The 20,264-nt window shown below is 43.9% G+C and overlaps 1 protein-coding gene across 2 annotated transcripts in view; it reads left to right on the forward strand.

Annotated features, from left to right (window-relative positions):
• The first annotated feature begins 681 nt into the window (after positions 1 to 681).
• CLCN7 (chloride voltage-gated channel 7) overlaps positions 682 to 20,264 on the forward strand; it is a 273,461-nt gene continuing 253,878 nt past the window's right edge. Inside the window, exons 1-2 of one of the 2 annotated variants that reach the window (XM_069210445.1) lie at positions 725 to 1,016; positions 2,190 to 2,216. In XM_069210445.1, coding sequence (XP_069066546.1) covers positions 846 to 1,016; positions 2,190 to 2,216 — 198 coding nt within the window. In that variant the 5' untranslated portion in view covers positions 725 to 845. Of the gene's footprint in view, positions 1,017 to 2,189; positions 2,217 to 20,264 lie in introns of both variants that reach the window. The other variant, XM_069210446.1, reaches the window with a different exon arrangement.

Genomic DNA, 20,264 nt, shown 5'->3' on the forward strand with positions numbered 1-20,264 from the left:
CTCTGCCCGAACCCGCCCGACAGCGGGTGTTTGTTGGCCACAAATATAGGCCCTATCTCAGAGGAACTCCTGCCGCCCAGGCCCCAGTCTGCCCACCTGTCCGGGATTGCCTCGTGCACTCCGGCTCTGCCGGGACGCCTGTCGCTCTCTTGTGTGCGCTGCGGCTGGGCCTCGTGTTCTCTCCGCTGCTGTTCGGGCCCCCGCGCTGCGCATCTACACATCGATCCGCTCCTCATATGCAGGGGGTCTCCGGGGGTGCACATCATAGGGGGCTATGGTGTTACAGGCTGCAGGATCATGTTCGGATTGATGATTACCGGCGGAGCTCGCTTATTAGCGACCATCTTGCTTTCGTTTAAGCTCCGCCCCTCCACGTACCAGCCAGAGTTGCTGACTTTATAACTCGGGAACCAGTTTGCATCCCAGGCGTCAGCTCAACACCCAGTACTTCTGTGGAACTCACTTAAACTCCTCGTTCGTACAAAAAACAATTTGACCTTGTGTAATGTAATTTGGTGCCGGTGCGAAATGCTGGTAGGCCAAGTTCGCGCTATCTAAACCCTAAATAATGGAAAACATAATAAGTCGACACCATTGCAAGATGACGGAACCAATAACTGCACCGGAAGGCCTTACTTCAAGGCGGTTTGAAGCTGCGGCGGACTCCAACTCCCAGCAGCCAGTGTGGCTGACAGTCTGCCGAGCTTGTCGTAACCCAGTCACCTGGGAAAACAGGAAGCAGCTGATCCGCCGGCCGCACAGCGCCAGTTTCATTAGCGGAGTCCGCTGTACCAAGCGGTGAAGTCCAGACTGCCGTCCCGGCAGCGGATCTCCCAGCGCCTGCCATGGCTAACGTGGCCAAGAAGGTGTCCTGGTCTGGGCGCGGGGAAGCGGAGGAAGAACGGCGGAGGCGAGACGAGCTGCGGAGGGAGGCGGCGGCCGCAGAGGACAACGAACAGAGCGAGCGCACCCCGCTGCTCAACGGGAGCCCGGGTGGTGACAGGAGGGCTCCGGAGGTGAGAATGAGGGGTGGAAGACAGACTGTTTGAATTATGAGCTGAGTCTCTTACCTGGCGATGCACAGAAGTATCCTGTGGGCTACTTTGTGAGTTATGTACTCAATTGTTTGACGTGGGTTTATTAAGAAATTGTAATATAATTGGGGGGGAGAGGGGGGGGGGGGGTTTAGAAAATATACTGTGAGACTGTGGACAATGATGAGTTTACAGTGTAGTCGTGAAGTAATATCACACAACAGTGACCTACGTGTGTTTATTAGCAGGAAACTAATCGAGCTGTCAAGTTTGGCAGGTCCTCTTATGGTTAGTTCCCCAAGTCTGTTTTTTTTTTCTTTGCTTTCTGTGGTTCTGTTTATCCAGTTATAAAACCAGGACCACAAATCCCAGAATGCAAATAGTAAAGCTGGTGACTGTGAGCTGCACACGTATTGGTCTGTGAAGCTTGAGGGCCCGAGACGACAGCCCGATGGGGCGCCTCAGAACTAGATAAGAACGTTCACTGTGTGTTTCGTACAGGAGAAACGGTCTGCGTGCTGACCACACATAAAAGGCACCACAAGGGGGTATAGGGAGGCTGTACGGGCATCACGGAGCAAGGGGAAGTATAGTTATAAAAGTTGATTTACGTGAGTGTGGGGGAGGGGGTTGATGTAGGTGTTGGGGAAAAGTGGATGTTGGCAGTATGTGTGTGAAGGTATTAGTGTATCGATCGCTGTCGATGTAGATAGTGATTTTGGCTTAGAGATGATGGTAATTCCTATTGTAGGTGTGTTCTCGGGTGGGGGATGATATGGAAGATGGCCTGAGTAGGTCTTTCAGTGTGTGAGGTGCTAGCTGTTGGGACATTTTTTTGTTTTATGAGAAATAGGATGCGAGTTAGTAGTGGGAAGTAGTGGAGGACTGTGCAAAACACAGAGCCAGTCTGGATGTCAACGCTCATTTTGGACTCGAGGATGATTGTTACCACTTCAAGCTGTGTGTAGTTAAATGACCCAGAGTTGGAAGTGTAATTGAACTGAGGGAAGGTCAGAGATCCATTTCATTTTTAGAAACGGAGTTTGTTTTATTTCCTTACTGTAGTTGACAGCTTTCTTCCGTCCAGTATTCTGGCAATATTTCATGGTCTCGTATCCATAACTTAAATATATATATATATTTATTGATTTTCAGCACAGTAGAGAAATTGACAAGCCACAGGTAAGAGAATCGGAGACATATCATGTACACATAATTACCACTGTGTCCCGGGTGACCTCGTCCAATCAAGAACCAAAGGTAAATGATAAGTTAACAAACAAAAAACAGGGGAGTTCACACTAGATGCAAGTAATGTGATCTGTGTGGTGCCGTCAAAGCTCGTATCCATACTTATGTGTGAAGATTCAGGCATGGCCAGAGTAGGAATGGTGCAACTGGCCATGGCAAAACATTATTGGCAATAATGGAGATATTTAAAGACTCTACACAAGACATGATGGGACTCGGAGTTACATGTTGCAGTTTGTGTTTTAGGGTCAGACAAGTATGCAGACCCGGGGAGGTAGCCGCCAGTAGCACAACACTGAACGATGATGTAGATCAAATTTCATAATCTGTGGTGGTGAAGGAGTCACGAAGTTCAATTGGACAGGTCTTGCGTCATTTGTTTCTTTGAGGGACAGCCCAGTGTTTCTGGAGGGCTTGAAACTACGGGGTGCCTAGGGTGGCACCCTTACCTTACACGATTGAGAAACCTTTCAGCAATGAGGTGAGGCTGATGTTTGGTATTGCCTGTTTTCTTGTAGTGTTTGAAATCCGGAGGAAGGCAGATGAATATCCTGTAGTTCTTGGTGGTCTGATTTGGATTGCATTCTTTGTCAGCAGTATGACAACTGCGTGTTTTGACGTGGCCTTGAACTGTCCTGTTCTGAGTATTCAGTATGATAGTTGATTGAGGCTGCAGATTAAGATATCCATAAAATAAGAAGATTTTGCTGGGCCACATTTTGCTGGGAGATGATCTTGGCTGTCACTGAAACTTCTGTGGTGATGGGTGAGTAAAATGGAAAGAGGGAAGCTGGGTGAAGAAGCCTGTTCTCCTGGTGCGGGTCAGTTTGTGGTAGGTTCTAGTGTTGGAGAATGGTGGTAGTTCGTTAAATGCCAAGACTTATTTTGGTGATTTTTAGCAATGTGGATCATTGCTTGTTGTGTAATTCTTGGGATTAGTTAGAGGCAGGAGGATCTGTCAAAGGAAGAGCTGTGCAATCTAGTTACTTAAGACCTTCGTCATTATGTTGAAGGATATTGTTATTGGTGTATCCATGGTTCCTACTGGGAACTCAGTTATGTGATGAGCTGTCATGCCTCAGATTGACGTTTCGGAGACATTGTTAGTTTTCGCATGGATGTGGATATGAAATTGATGGATAGTGACAAATGTTTTGTTATATATTTATTAGTCTGGCGATAACTCTCGATGTGTAAGCTTTGTTGGTTCTTGCACATCTGCTTTTGACGCTTTCCTGTGGAAAGCGTCTGTTTACAGGGGATGATGGTTCTGAAGTGATGCATGAATATACGAATTGAAGATGGTGTTATTGTCAGGAAAAGTCGGCCTTCCACCTCCTGTTCTATAGAACCTGCAGTTTGTTTAATTTGTGGTAGAATAAGATTCTGCAGCCGTCTGTACAGCAACATAACCACTACGAAACCGCCAGACCTTTAGAATCAATCTTGGCACCTAATAGCCGGTCAAGTATTTGAATGGAACCCAGTAGCTGTAAGATTGTTTTTGGGAAGGATCACAGTTTGATAAATATACTCCAAAAACACTCTCTAACACAAGCTCTCAATCTTTCCTTTTCTCAACAGGTCAGTTTGTTATAATAATGCATCAGCTCCAGAAAATCAACAAATGGCATCAAGATTCCACTTTGTTAAATGCACATGTAGCCATATTTGTGACAGGTCGACTTTAAGTGTTAACGATTCTAGTGGGTTAATGTAGAAGTACTGACCTAGCTTTTGACTAAGCACCCATTAGAAGTTGGGTTTTGGTCGAAACCTCACTAGAAACTGGCCTTCTAGTCATTTATTTAATTAAGGGTTCATACTATCCACTTGATTTTCATTTAATAAACCAACAGAATATTGAGTATTTGCATTTTTGGCTAGCCAGGGTTTTAAACGCACTCCTGACTCTGAACAAGGACTTGCTTTGTTTCTGCAGGCTAAAACTCCAGTACTGTTATGAAGTAAATTCAATTATAGCTTTCTTGAAAAGATAACGGTGCAGCAAAAGCTGTGGCAGCGTGTCATTAGCATGTTCAGTAATTTGAAGCTAAGAATGAGAAGGATCAATCAGCATGTCAAAGGGCTCAGATCATGATGGGCCACAGGTTAATTGGACCCTTAAGTGCACATTACACCTGAGGGATACAATCCTGCACAGGCCGTTAAATGCTGTCATTCACGTTGGCCGTAGTAGCATGATACGGGAAGTAATTTTTTAAGTTTGTTCATTTATGTGTTCTTAAGTGCTTTACTCCCCTGTTTCGTTTAACAGTTGTGTGGATTATTTCGTAGTGTAGTTTTATATCCAAATGTCAATCTTTTCCTTACACTATTAATTGTTTGCCTAAGTGTTAGTTGGCAGTGTTGTTGTTCCTGTCCTGAAAATGAAGTAAACTTGATTAGTTGTCCACTGATCAACATTTGCTTCTGCAAGTTTAGCAATAGAATGGCCTTTAGAATTGTGGCATTGACAGCGAGGAGGCACGTTTGTCATATGAGTGGCATATAGATTGGAAGATATTACAGGCACCCAAGTAGTTGGGTGAAAGAAAGGGAGCTTTGAAATTTGGAATTAATACCTTGATAAACTTATGCTAGAGAGCATCGTTTTGTCCATTGGTAGAGAGTGGTCTACCAGATTTTACCATTCAGCCCAGACACTGAAATGCAGGGGTGTCTGGTTTAGATCTAGGAGTGTCGACTCCATGCCAGATTTCAGGATAAACTCTTACTCTGTATATAAGTTCTGTTGAGTTTCATTGTAGGCAAATGTCATCCCCTGTAGGTATACCGACAATCTTTCAGGGATCCAGCCCTCCTTGAACAATGTTAGACAACCCTGCTTTGGAGCAAACCACAGGGGCTAAACTGCACTCATCTATTATGAAAGGACATTTTTATTTCGAGTCTGCCTTTTTATGGATGGGGTGTTTTTCTTATTTCTGACTATCATGTCGCTACTGGAATGTGCGGTTCGTGGGCCAGTGACACGTGTCACGTTTTTTTCTCGCAGTGTGGAACTACTGTTAACTCTGCAGACATTTTTTGTGTTTTTTTTCCCAGTTAGTTACAGATATTCTGCCACGATCTGCCTAGTGCTCTATTTCAGGTAGCTGTATTCTTATGTTCAGATGGAAATCCTCTCCTATTGAACCTTCCAAGCCTATCAGCCTACATCTCTGTTGTTATTTGACTTTGTTTGGTTTGAAAAGGTAAAATAGCTGGCAGTTAAACACTAACCCCAGACGCCAGTTATGATCAGCAGCCGCAACTTCCCATACTTTCAAGTCAGACTTTGCCATCCATTCTTCTGAAGTTCGTAAACTGAGTACATTTAAATGGATTAACGGTAACACTTGTTATTTGGGGTGCTTAGAAAAAGGCAACGTGTGGTGGCATGGAGCGCAATGTAAAATACTAATTATTATTTAGTCTGTCTTGTTCCGGGCAAATCTTGCACTGACCTCAGCATATTCCTTGAACTCCAGACACCTTTTAGTTACTAGAGTAAACATTAGCCTTATAGGTTGCACTGTGTACCCCTGAAGCCCAATTACCCTTTTTGAGTTAATAATTGACTGAAGGTAAAGTAACCATCTTGGAGAAGATTTTGACTGTAAATAAGAGGTGCTTTCCTTAGGATGTAAACTGCAGCTGTTTCGCTTCTCTTTAAACACCAATAAATCTTCTCCAGTATCGTAAAAAATGGGAACTTGTACCTAACAAATAAAGAGCTGGTTCCTCTCTGAGTTGAAAAAACACGAGGGGAAAAAAGCGAGTTGAATCTATTTGTTTGTATCCTAACGCCAAGTCTCCTCTGTGGATACCTGGAAAATCTATATTACCACTGGCTGTGGTAATGATTTTAATTTAGGTTAGTTGTAAGAGAATTTATTGAAAAATCTTCTCGGCTCTCTCCATACCACACTAACATTGGACAGCTCTGGCGTAGATAGTAGGTCCTCCCATCCTGCCACCTTTTCTTTATGCTTACTTACTATTTGTGACTTCACAACATCTGATCTTCTGGAGGATTTAGTCAGCTGTGTAGCAGAAAAGGGAACCAAGATCAGGGTTTTGAAAATGTGACTCTGAATGATGGGCATCGGAGATTTCTTGTCATGTGAATTACTTCCTTGTTGTGAGTTGAAAAAAAAAGTATTACGCAGACCTGTAGAGCGCTGTGGTGTAACCAGTCAGTGCTGCATTTAAAACTGCTGGGGTGCTTTGAAGCATTCAGAGTTTCCAGTGTATGATTGGTGCATGTGTGTATGGCATGGCATATTAGGAAAATACTTTTTCGACTATGTCTCTTTGTTAGCTAGTATTTTGACACTCTTAACATAATTCCTTTTTCTCAGTTCTTTTATAGGCAGGCTTTTATTTGCATTTTTAATACTGCATCAAGATATTGAACCCGATCTCGATGTGAGGTAATACTAATAGCTGTGTAGTGCTTTAGATCTTTCTTAACCTAGCATATTATGTGATGCCGGTGGAGTAAGGGGCTAGATAGGATTGGAATAATGCTACACAGGACTACAGGAATAGTGGGTTAGAGATGGGTAGATAAACTAGGCTTAGGGGGCTGTCACACTCGCTTACCCACAATAGTATGGTCATCTTGCGGGGGCAGCATGGACTGACTCTCCATCGCACCTACGCTACCAACACTGGAAGTTACACATGGTGCGATCGGGATGCGCACAAGGAGAAGGAGTTTGTAATAAACAATAAGCTAACACAACAAACTCTCATGCACATTGAGTTGACCACCTTTACCATCAGGAAGCCGACCTCCAGAATACCTCTGGACGTATAGAAAGTACTCTGCACAAATTCTAACTGGAAGTAGGTTAATGCTCCTTCAGGAATCTCAAAGGGCTCTTACTAGTTCCTTTTTGATTAGCTGCAGAATCCAGGTCACATCACTGTGGAGAAAGCCAAATGGAGAACAATGCCTTTAACTCAAGTCCCAAGAACTTGAGGCAGTATATGTCCAAACTGCACTGTGTATTCAGACATCCACAGAGGCTGACTGGAAGCAGTTCTGGGCATGTAATAAGTAACTTTGTAGCAGCAAAGTTCTGCACTACCAGCAGTCAGGATGGAGGCTGGATAGAATCTTACGTTCAGTAATCATAAAGTATCATATGCTCTAAAGTGAAAGTTAAAGATAATGAATGCCCACAAAACGCATGGGCCCAGTCTCCCTGAAACCAATTGAGACCATTGTTAAGGAATCACCAAAGCAAACGCAGGGAAATAGTCATGGTACGTATCGCTTTCGATGGAGAATGTAGACCTTCAAAGCTGCATTGCAGAAAGATGTCTTTGCCGCAGGAATTCTCAGTGTGAAGCATGGGAGCCTATCAAGCATCCCCTTAAATAGGGTTGACATTCAAGGTGGCCGCAGAGGCTATGTAACTTCATGCGGCATTAGGTTGCATGCATCGTCCATGAAGGACGGCTCGGCACATCCAAACAAGATCCCCAGGGCCCGGCACATCTGTGAGTAAGGCTTTAGCGGGCAAGGTATGAAAACAAACTATGCTCACAAGCACATCTTGGCAGCATAACACGGCAGCATAACAACTGGTGCAAGCAAACGGGTACAGACAATGTTCATAACTCCCAACTCTGTGCTAATGAAAACTTATGCAAGAAATGTTCTTACTCCCTACTCAGGACCTGGCATGTAAGGCATTATGCAGGACTGTGATTGTGTGGTGTACAATGCAACACAAGTCACTGGAGAATCCACTGTCAGCCGCAATGCGCCCGGCGTAACGGAATGCACCAAGAGCAGAGCAGCCTGGGGCAGGACTGCAGTGTCCTATGTTCAAGAAACGGTGTCCTAGAGCTGGTACGGGCCAGTAAGGCAGCAGCGGCCTGGTAGCTCCTGATAGGGGCAGAGAACAGTTGATTTGCAACAATCAAAGATAAGAACAGCTGCCTAACACAATGATATGAACAGTAGTTGAATTGCATACAATGAATCTCTGCTGTTGTGTATTACTAGTCTATGTCATTTACAGTAACCTCTTGCATGCTAAGGACGTGCTGGAGCCTTTCTTAGCCCCATGGCTCAGGTGTGGAGGACAGCTCCAGCACATCCTTCCATCAAAGGCAAGAAATCCATCTGGTGTGAGCACCAGAGGAATTTCCTTTCCCTGAATTCAGCCTCAGGAGCTGGGGAAGAGCTTCCCCAGTAACCAAGGCTATGTTTTTTTTCTCTGACATGACGATCAGAGAAAGTGGAAATGAGCCAGTCGGTGCTTGGGGGAAATCTCACCGATACAGTGAAAGTGCTCCAAAGCAGACAGGAGAGGTAGGTATCATTGGAAAAGGGGAAACTTTTCCCCTTTCCAATGGTACCTTTCCCTAGTGAATCCATGCTTGGGGATCACTGCAAGAGGGCAGACCTCAAGCAGAGATCCACCCATTAGACACCAGGAGCTATTTTTTTGAAGGAGTGGATTTGTCCCGTCACAATGAGCTATCGCCCCCACCCCCTCTTCCAGGCCCAAAAGTCCTTACGCTCCCCCTGGAGGCAAATTGAAGGTAGTTACCTCCAGTCTGCCCCATGGGGGCATAGGGGCAGAAAGTCCATTAGACACCAGGGATTGCTTTTTTGTCCAAAATGGATGGGGCAGCCCTCCCAGGCATCTGGCCTAGCCCTCACCCACCCAAATAACACCAGTAGTCCAGTCTTTCTGCTCGGGAACCCCCTCTTTCCCCCTCCAAAAAAATGAGAGGGGTAGCCAAAAGCCCAGTAGACCAGTGATTCTGACACTGTGGTCCATGACTGTGTTACAAAATTAAATAATGTGAAAATTAATACATTTAAAATTAATAAAGTATACATAAAGAAGCAAAATTGAAAATTGGGGGAACATTTTTCTATATTGTGACTTAAACTATATATTTGAGCATGTGTTTAGCGTATACTGCTTCTTTAATTTTTGTATATTGTTTTGAAGTTCAAATTATTAGAAATTGCTTTAACCGGGGGTACCTAGTTTCTAATATTGACTCAGTGGGGTCTTCAGATTCCAGTAATGATTCTGTGGGGGGACCACAGAAGTAAAAAGGCTAAGAACCGTTGCACTAGACGATAAGGCAATGTATTTAGAAAAGGGTGGCAGAATGTTCACCCCCTACTAGTGCTCTCACTTTCCGCCAGGCCAAAAAGTTTTGGAGATTGTTACCTCCAATCTGCCCCTAAGGTGGGGCTTCAGAAGGTGGTGTTCCTTTTGTGGAATCCATGGTATTTTCGTACATGCTGTTCCCTGCAGATCTCAAACTTTGACAAAAATTGAACATTTTCCTTGCATTTCTGTGATGTAAATTTCCGGAAACCTCTGGGATCCACAAAATCCCTACCACCTTGCCTTCCCCCATTCACAGCGATAAAAATGTTATCCCACTTATGTGACTGGGCTTAGCATCCATGATACAAAAGCCCCCAAAATGCAGTGTGGAGAAATCACCAGTAGGGGTAGCTCCAGTATTTGGACCACCCAGCGTTCCCCCACTTGGCCTGATAAAAATGCTTCCTCACTTGTGTGACTTAGCCTACTTCCCCCTGATAGTGACAAATCAAACCAGGGTCAATGACAGTTGCTCCGTGAGACCTGCATTGACTTTGGTTTGATACATGCCCTAGGCCCAGCCTCTCAGGTAAGGTAGCATTCTTATCGGGACAAGTGGGAAAATACTGGTGGTAGGAATTTTGCAAATTCCTGCTGATCCTGGAAGTTCACGTCACAGAAATGCAAGGAAAATGTGAACTTTTAGGCAAAGTTCGAGGTTTGCAGGGCATTGTGTCTAAGAAAACTTTGTGGGATTCACCTGAGGCATTTCACCCTGGACTTTCCTTGGTTGTCTAGTTTTCAGAACTTCTGTAGCTTTCCCTGGGTCACCATTGATCCCAGACCCAAAAAATGCTGCTACCCCCATTGTGAAATAAGACTATTTTTGTGACCTGAAATGTTGATGTGTCTGCATTGTATTTTGGGGCTTTTTCTGTTGCAGGCACCAGGCCTACCCAAACAATTGAGGTACCATTTTTATCGAGAGACTTGGTATGGTCGGAAATTTGTGGCTTCCTGCATATTCCAGAACTTTCCATCCCAGAAATGTGAGAAAATGCATTTTTTTAGTCAAAGTTTGAAGGTTGCTAGGGCTTCTGGGTAAGAAACCCTTTGGAGAGCCACATAAGTCACACCACACTGATTCCCCGGGTGTCTAATTCTAAAAAAATGTACAGGTTTTCTAGGTTCCCCTATGTTAGCTGAGCTAGGGCCCGAAATCCACAGCTAGACACATTGCGAAACAGGCTTTGGCAAATGCTGTAGGTTTTGCCTAAGCAAGAACTAATGCCTTTGTCAATGTTAGCGACAAAGACTAAAAGGGATCACAAAATGAAAGTATCTCTAGAGCTAAGATCTGACAAATAGGCAGATGAAGTGTTCATACTGCACATCCGACAAGTTCCTTGCATATTGCGGTAGTGGGGTCCTTGGGAAAGGGGATGGCTGTTGGGGCATGAGTTCTGAATGTGCACCAAGAGGTAGTGGGGGTTCATATGGCACACACAGGTCATTGCTGAAGATCAGGTGTCAATGGGCTTAGATATGACTGGCTTGCTGACATCAACATGGGTTCTAAGGTCAAATGATCAGCACAAGGTAGACTTTACCTGCAGCAGCTCCTGCACACGGGCCATGGCTATCTGCACCTCAACTTGCTCGATGATGAGGCCTGTGTCTAACTTCTCTGAGCCTCCTGCCCCAGGTGGGGAAAAGTCTGATTTAAAGCAGTCCATTTTTTCCAGCCCCTGGGACAAAGTCACCGCATGCAAAAGGACGCTACCCAAGACTGATGCTGGGAGTTATATTCATGAGCAGGATGGACTGCAGCAAACAGGAATTTATAAAGGTGGAAATAGAACACGCAAAAATGGAAAAAGCAGTGAGTGGGTTGGGGAAGGGTTGATCTGTGGAAGGGGCAAGCAGTGGTGGTTATCTGCACCGTAACTTAATTCATGATGAGGCCTGTATCTACCTTCTCTGAGCCTCCTGCCCCAGCTGGGGAAAAGTCTAGTGTGAAGCAGTACATTTCTGCCAGCAACAGGATCAGAGTTGCAGCATACAACGGAATACAGATAGAGCTTTGAGTCAGTTAATTTCGGTGGCCCTCCACAGGAAATGCTCTCCAGTTTTAATGGCACACTGTGTACATCACTCACCAAGACAAAGAGCGTTCTCAACTGCCACTCACCACACCCTTGGTTTGTGGAGCTGGCAGCACTGAGGAGATGGCCCGGGTACTTTTCACAAGCGCTGTGCAGGCCAAACCTAAAAAAGGGTCCCGTTTTCAGTCGAAAAATATGTGATCATGTTGTGTATTGGGACCTTTCCTGTTGCGGTCACTAGCTCTACCCACACAAGTGAGGTACCATTTCTATCTGGACACTTTGGGGTAATGCTGGGTGGTAGGAAATTTGTGTCTCCCCACAGATTCCAGACATTTTCGTCCACCCTGGATTCTGCTATGTGTCTGGCTTTCAAAACTGTAAAGGTTTGATAGGTTTTCCTAACCTAGATGCCTGCTGAGATGGAGCCCAAAATCCACGAGCTACCCACATTGAAAACAAGCACTTACAATGCAATGGGTCTCGCATTTGCTCGAGTTAGAGCTTTTAACGTCGTAAATTCCTAACTTGATGTTTCTTGCCACTTAAATTGAAAATGAAAAGTAAAACGGTTGACGTAAGCGAGCCAGTTCAAAGTGCCATGAGCGCGAAGGAGAGACCCAAAAGGAAAACGTTTGCTCGCAGTCAAACTATCGTCAATCGTGCAATTATCCATGTAACAGGGGCGATGTCCAAGGCGGTAACCAAACAGCACAAGGAGAGATAAACGTAAAGCATTTACCAATGATAACAAAAGATTTTTGAAAGGCAAGCCTACGAACGATTGATTGTGATGAGCGTGGTTGAAAGCCCACAGATAGATTACAACAAGTCGGAGTGCTTGTGCTCGACCTAAAAAGGGTCAGCTTTCAGTGGTAGAAATGTGACGTGTCCATGTTGTGTTTAGAACCCATCTAGGCTTACCCACACAAGTGAGGTATCATTAATATTGGGAGACATGTGGGAATACAGAATAGTGGAACCTTTGTTATTACCAATTGTATTTCTCTGCATTTGTGCCTTCCAAATGTAAGGCAGCATGTAAGAGAGGCATTTTGATAAATGCCCTCTGAATCACATGATAGTATGGGTACCTACAAATTCAGAAATGTACAAATAACCACTGCTCCTAAACTCTGTATCTGGTGCCTATTATAGAAATACCTAGGTTTCTTTGACACCCATTTTTCACTCTTTATATTTTACCACATGAATTGCCCTGTACCCAGTAAACAATAAAAAAAACAAAAAACATAGTAATGTGCAGGACAGTTGTTGGCTCAGGGTACCGCGGGTTCTTGGAGAACCTACAAACCCTATATATCCCCACATTAAGAAGGGCCTAGCGAATGTAATGGTATATCCCGTTTGTACAAATAAAATCATTGTAACAAATGGTTGTTTTTTCCCCTACTTTTTTAAATATTTGTTTATTGTAAGTTAGTTTCTTTGGGAAAACTTTGAGGGATCTAGACAAATGACCCTTAGCTGAATTTAGATTTTTCTCTTTGTTTTTAAGAAATTTATAGCGTTCCCAGATCACTCGGAGGGAGTTTCATCTTGTTTTCCATCGCAAACTGGCAGTCGGTTGAAAGTAGAAAAATTAGGAAAATGGGCTACATCTTTGAAAAATGCCAAAACAGTGGTAAAAAATAGTTTTTTTTTTTTAATTCAGCTCTGCTTGTTCCTGAAAGCTGGGAAAAAAAGTGACTTTAGCATTGCAAACTTTTGCCATTTATAGGGGAAAAAAACTTTTGTGGAGCCCTTTTTTCCTATTTCCTGCCTACCCGAAAAAAAAAGTTCGCTATCTTGTGGCCATTTTCACAGCCCCCTCCAAGGAAATCCTCAAACGTAGGGTATTTTTGGAATCTCCAGGACGTTGGTAAAAAATGATGCACATTTGATGTGGATAACTTAAGTGGAAAAAAAAGTTATGCAGGCCTAAGAGCGAGCTACCCAAACAGCCAAAAAAAAGGGCTTAGCATTCTAGGGGTGAAAAGGCATAGCAGCAAAATGGTTAACTCATTCTTATAATTACACCCAACTGCCATTAACATAATATATCACTACTTGAACACAAAGGAATTTGTTCAGTTTCCTTAAAGGCCTAGACTAACCCAATAACTACCAAAAATCTACAAGAATAATAATCACTCGATTTTGGCCATGGAGTATTATGCTACCTGCCACAAAGTACTTCAACTCCTAGTTAGTGGTGGTATGTGCTGTATAAATACAGTTAGAAAACAATGCAGTGTAACTAAGAAAATTCACAGTATAAGCTTTACATTAGCGTCAGTAAATAAATAAAAAAAAAAAAACGCATAGTGAATCACCAAGGAAAAGCCATCCCTGAAATGCACAGAAGTAAATACTATATTAATGAAGACTGGATCTCATTGACCTGTCCTTATAAACCAAATGAAATTCACAGCTTTTTACAAAAGCTTATCTTATAGTAAGTGCACATCAAAATATCTATGAACAAGGCTTCATAAGGGCATAAAATAAAGCAAATCTGCCAATGTTTCTAATTTTCACAGGTCAACTTTTTAAAATTGTAACAGTCAGCCAAATTGACATATTCTGTTTGTCTTCCTGGTGCTCTCCACTTCCAAATTGTACATGACTGCCCCATACCAATTTTTCAACATTCAGCTTCCCAAAAAATCGAAATATTTCTTCCATAGATCATTCTTATACAGCCAAAACAATGAATCTGCTCAGTAGTTTCGCTGTGACATTTACATAAGCAGCATACTCTGTCAGAGACATACACTTCCAAACATCTTGAAATTGTTTAAAAAAAAAAATCATTTAAAGAGCTGGGACCTCCTCTGCAATTCTGGAATGGCCTTACCCGCCAAGTCCTACCAGATGATGTCTAATTGACTGTAGTGGTAAATAACCCCCCCAAACTCTCCAAGCCTTTGAGTAATGCAGATTGTGAATGGCCCACCAACACTCAAGACGTTCCCCTTAACCAAAATGTAGGTCCTAGCACTTACCACTAAACTTGGTAAAACACAATTGGCATCAGATCTTTGAGATCGAATCGGGCACAAGGCTGGGGCTTAAAGTTCTGCTCTAGTCAGCCACCAGAAGTCACTAGGTTAGCACTAGTTGTACCTACTGCTGTGTCACAAACTTGGGCTTGTGTGCCATAATCAAATATCCCTCTTTGTTTACTTTCCCAGAAGTCTCAGCTATTACCACTCTCCTCCTGGACTTTGACTAGAGTAAAGTTGATAACGAGGAAGGGGATAAGAAATACCTATGTTTCGATTGTTGAAACATACACTTGCAAAGATGCTGACTTGCCTCACCTGACCTCTTAAAATGAGTGAGCAGAAGCATAACTACTAAAAGGAAGTGACAAAAGCGACATAATCTTTGACTTTCCAGTTGGAGGGAGATTGGTAACATCATCTCTTATGAAACATTCATGTCTTGTTTGAATTATATCAGTTTCTAAATAAACTCAATCATCAGGGCTGCAGTCAGATTTGTGATCATGGATGTGGTCATCCGTGACCTTTGCAGGACTTATGCCCCTCAAAGAGAAGCAGATTTAGGCGCTGTTACAGTGGTTGTTCCATAGTCCTGGTCGGGTACTTGCTGTCTCCATAAAGGGACCATGTCTTTCATTTCCATCAACCCACATCAAAAAAGCATAATCCGATGTTTCAATGACTGGTTGAAGGATGCTGCTAGATATTCCTGAGCCCGTAAAGTTTTATATGATGTTAATACAGTCCATGCATGCTGTCTTCTTGCCAGTTTTTGCTTATCAGAAATTAGAGACTTCATTTTAGTGAGAGCATTTGCCTTCCGATAAAACCCCACTTTGCCCAGGTTCCGCTCCCAGGCATCTTGCAAACCTAGCACTTTAATGCAGTTGTTTAAGTGATGACCCCAGGTGCCTTTATCATTGTAACGCTGTCGCTCCTCGATTTCAATCCAACATAGATTATTAATGGTACTAATCTCTGCTGCATGCATTCTCCAGCATAATTTGGTGAAGGCACATTTTACTCTGATATTCGTAGTTTTTTTTTAAGCCCAATTCTAAGTGGACCTGGGCTGGAGTTGCTAGTCGTGGAATCCGAAAAACCGATTTATAGGCCTTCGCTTGAACTCAATTGTAAAACAAACTGCCTCCTTCACAAGCATAATTTCAGCTCCATAGGTGGTGGTAGGCATTAGTTGTGCTGCCATGACAGAAAGCAGGTGAGTGTATGACGGGCAGCTCAGTTTTTGTTTTAATATTTTGAAGCCATAGGTTAATGAGTGGGCTTTAGCTTGAACGACAGCAAGCTGTGGTTTGAAAGTCGGGAGGCAATCCATAGTAAATTACAAGTATTTGTATGTGGGGATAACCTCCACCCAGTTTCCATTTAAGAACCATGAAACAGATTTAAACTTATCAACCAGGCGGACAACCTTTTTGTTTACTCCTGTTCAATTCCAGACCTTGCATTGTTCTGTATGAAGTGCATCAATGCTATGCTGTAATCCGACTAGTGTTTGGCTGAGTAAAACTGTTGTCTGCATACTCTATCCATGCTATTCCTTTCCTGGCCAGTACTGGTGGATGACTATTTACGGGTGCAAGGGCCTCGGCTAGGTCTGCAAGATATGAATTGAATGGCATGGGAGCTAATACACACCCTTGTTTTAATCCTTTTGCTGTTGATATTCTGTTGGTGAGGTGGCCACCATCTCTGATTTGTACTTGCGCCCAAGCACCCCTATACAAATTCATCATTGCATTAAGAAGGCTGCAAGGTAAGCCCCAGCCTTTCAGTTTCTCCCATTGGTACACAATCAAAAGCTGCCTTCCGGTCAACAAAACGCACAAATAACCTTTTGTTCTTAAGTCTGGCTTTGTTTCGCAGCAAGGCCAGGACTGCCAGGTTGGTGGCGGCTCCCATACCAGCTCTGAAGCCTGTCTGGCATTGTGGAATTAGATGTCTATCATAAATCCATTCCGCTAGTTGTTGTAGTTGACAGGCTACATAGAGTTTTGCTTCCACGTCTATCAAGGCTATTAGCCTGTAATTCAAGGGAGTTGCAGGATTTCCTGCTTTGTACATTGGATGAATAATAATGCCTTACCATGCTTCTGGAAGCCCCATAGTGCCCTGGAGGTCATTAAAAAGCAGTGCCAGATAATGAGCCCAGTATGCGGGGTCCCCTCTAAAAATGGCATTCGGAATACCGTTTTGTCCAGCTTCAATATGGTGCCTCTGTTTAGGATGTAAAATGTCCCCTTCGAATCGTAACAGGGGATTAGAAGTAGTTTATTATCCTCTAAAGCCACCTCATCATACGATGTCTGATGTCCTGGGATTCTTTTTTTGTGCCGCACTGTTTAAACAATCATCTGACCAAGGATAGTGAACTAGGTCTGAAACCTGTTTGTGGTTTCCTGCAAACTGGTTTAGTGTGATCGTGTTGTGTTCAGTGCTTGCACATTGAGGGTTATTTGACCGTTACCAACCTGTCATTAACCCGCTAAATTCCCTGTTCTGGGCACTGACAGATCGTTGTTCTTTTTACCTGTAGTTCTCTTGAGGCCACCTCGCCATTCGAGGAACTACCGCCCCGCTCACCACTGGAAAAGGGAGTTTTAGGTGATTGTTGCTGTGATGTTCGCTGATTTCCAGGAGCGCTTGGTTCACGGGTAGGGTTGTCCTTGCTAGCCAGCTGTTTTTTCCTTCGTCTGTCTGGATTTTGCCCTGCCTACTGTCTTACTACTATTGTCTCTTCTTCCTGATTCCTTGCACTGCAAGCTGTTAAATTTAGCAAATGATTTCCATATGTTACATTGCTGGACCCCCTTAGATTTTTTTTTGTGCTTTCTTTTTTCGTTTCTTTTCCCTTTTCGTAAGGGAGGTGTCCTCCACTGTTGAATTGTTAACAGCTTATTCCTTCGATTCACCCGTGGTCGGGCCTGTTTCTTGTGTGCTGAGGCGTGATCTTCCCTCTATGTTGCCCTGAGTCCTTTCCTGTCCAGAAGGACAGTTTTCTGTGAAATTATTGCTTTCATGTGGGGGATCCTCCACATTTTGTGCGCTTTCCTTATTCACTGGGTTTCTGAGAGCCTTGTGGCGTGTGTTGTGCACTCCGACGTCCAGAACCAGGAAGAAAAGCTAAGTAAGTGGAGAAGTCCTCGGTGAATGTTAGAGGACGGATGCCCTATGTGGTTGTGCAATCTAAGATTTTGGTGAGGAGTGGTGGACAAGATGAAAAGAAGTGATTGAGTTTATTTGCGTTTTGGGAGTCCAGGGGAAAGGTGTGATATAAAGTTGTAAAGGGTAGTTGGGTTTAGTAGGAAGATGGGGCACATAACCTCAATAGAGGGGACCTCCCTCAGTTTCATGTAATTTCACACACTCTTGTTCTCAGCTCATAATATTACTTCTGCATGCTGTTGTTCCTTCAACTTGAGTCCCCAGGGACATATATCCCTTTTATCACTGGAGTTTGAGCCCCAGGAGGGTTGGTTAGGTTGTGCCCAGGAAGTGTACACTTTTCAAGGGTTGCAGACCATAAGGTTGACCTTTTCAGGTCGATGGTGTAGGGGGGTGTAGCAGCAGCAGGTTTTGTTTGCAGAGGCCTGTAGGAGCCCTTTAGGTTTCGCCAAGGAGGCCTCTTCAGTCGCTCCTTGTATTCTGCTCCGAAGCAACTGCTTGTTGCCCCAAGGCCCACCTTGCACAAGGGGTCATTCCTTGGGACATCTCCTATGACTATCATCCCACCACCAGTTTTTATCCTCTTGTTTCTTACTCAATGTTTTAAGCTGTCCAGGCCGCCTTGCAGTGCTCTGTACTTCTTCTCTCCCTTTCTCACTTCAGTTTAACATTTCCACGTAAAACCCAAGCTCAGCTGCATTTACTGTGTTGCATCCAACTGTCCATATATCCTGCTGCTGTACCATATGGGCATGCACTGACCATATGCCCCAGAACTGATTCATCGGAGTTCCAGTCAAGGGGCTTCGACCTCGAAACCATGCCACAGCTTCAGGAGGAGGGGGGGTTTCTCCTCTCTTCAGCAATCCTTGCTTCTTTCTTTCAAACCTCTGTATTGACATTTAGGAGAGAGGTCATATGCAGTCACTGTGACAGTTGCAACAGTTATTATTAGTGATCCATTAAGTGCTTCAATCATCTGTATATGCTGCAGCAGTCCACAATGAGGACAATGAGAAGCCTAGCATGCAGCTGCTATGTGATTTTCTCAGTCCTCTTTCTCTTTGTTGCGACCCTCCATGCACAGTTTCACTCCAATGGTACACAGTTCTACGGAGCCTTGTCCGATATTTTTTTTTTTTTTTTTTTATATTTTTTTTTTCTCTAGCCTCTCCACCCCAATCAGACTTAAGAGTTATAGGCTTGTCTTGGAGTCAGCCTGTGGTGGAGGGAGGAGATTCACCAGTATCACGACTCCCGTCTTTGTGGTGAGATAAAAAGGGATCCCTGATTCATCTCAGCCATCCCTCCTCTGCACATGTTCTTATCAATACAGTGAGGTGATGGCCCTTTTTTGAGGGTAGAGTTTGATCCTCAAGTCCCCACTGAGTGCCCGTAGAGAAGAGGTAAACGACATTCAGCATCAGGCCAAGCCCTCCGCTTTCTGCGCTGCTTCATTTCATTTAACCTCTTTCGCCTCTGGTTTAACAAAGTAACACAGGCCTACACCCAGACAGGCAGTGGGTGGTTCATTAAAGTCAAGCCACAGTAGAGGACACTGTACACACTCTCTGGGCTTCTTTGATGTTGCTTGCGTATCAAGAGCATGAGGCTGTGCGTACATTAGGTTGAGCTGTGTCAAGGCAGATTTGGCAGCAAGTTGTAAAGCTACTTTGTGAACGTCTGAGACTGCAAGTCACCTGATTCAGTCAAACATTCTCAGGCAGACAGCGATGTCCTCGGGGGACCAATCCTGTGAGTAATGTGTTACACATGCTTGTTTGTTAGGAGGAGAACTGGTCTAATGTAGCAACATCTGCTGTCTATTATCCACTGGCCTCTGCTTTTTATGATGTAGACATGGATGTGTGCGCTTGATTGCTGATCATGAAGGGTGCTGTTTACCTTCAACCGTGAGGGTACTGTTTAGGGGCAGGAAGGGCTTTTAGTCCACTGGGCATTCCTCCGGTGGACTGGAGCCCATGTAGGTATTTTTTTGTCAGGGTCTGTGCCTGGTGCCTCTGTTGCAGTTCCAAACTCCCAGAAGTTAACTGCAGCAGGCACGAGGAGTTTCAAGAGAGAGAAAAAGCGGGAGTGGAGGAGTGGGAAGGTAGAAAGGAATCAAAAGAGAGCAGAGAAGGGAGAGAGAGTGGATGGATGAGAAGAGAGAGGTGAAGGGAAAAAGGCTGGTTTGAGCATTTTGCGCCAGGGTTGCTTTGCTTCCCCAGTTGAGCCCCAGTACCATTTATCCTCAGCTGTGCATTGGCGTGTACCCAAAGAGTGAATCTTGTGTTTTATGCCTCATCTTATATGTGTAGGGTAGGTTAAAGTGCCATCACTGCTGTTGCACAAAGTACTTTTAGAGTGTTTCTAAGGACAAAGGGACTAAAATGATCCTGCATCTTTTTCATTTTGGGAATAGTTTGTAGTGCCCCAGATCACGCGTGGCCACTAGACCTGTATTGTTTTGTAATTATTATTTTTTTATACATATATTTGAGTCTAGAAGGTCGGATTGATGCACATCATTAAGCTCTCTAATTTGCAACCACTGCTTTCAGAGGAAATGTTTCTGCA

Source organism: Pleurodeles waltl, chromosome 10, assembly GCF_031143425.1.
Source record: "Pleurodeles waltl isolate 20211129_DDA chromosome 10, aPleWal1.hap1.20221129, whole genome shotgun sequence".
Classification (NCBI taxonomy): Eukaryota; Metazoa; Chordata; class Amphibia; order Caudata; family Salamandridae; genus Pleurodeles; species Pleurodeles waltl.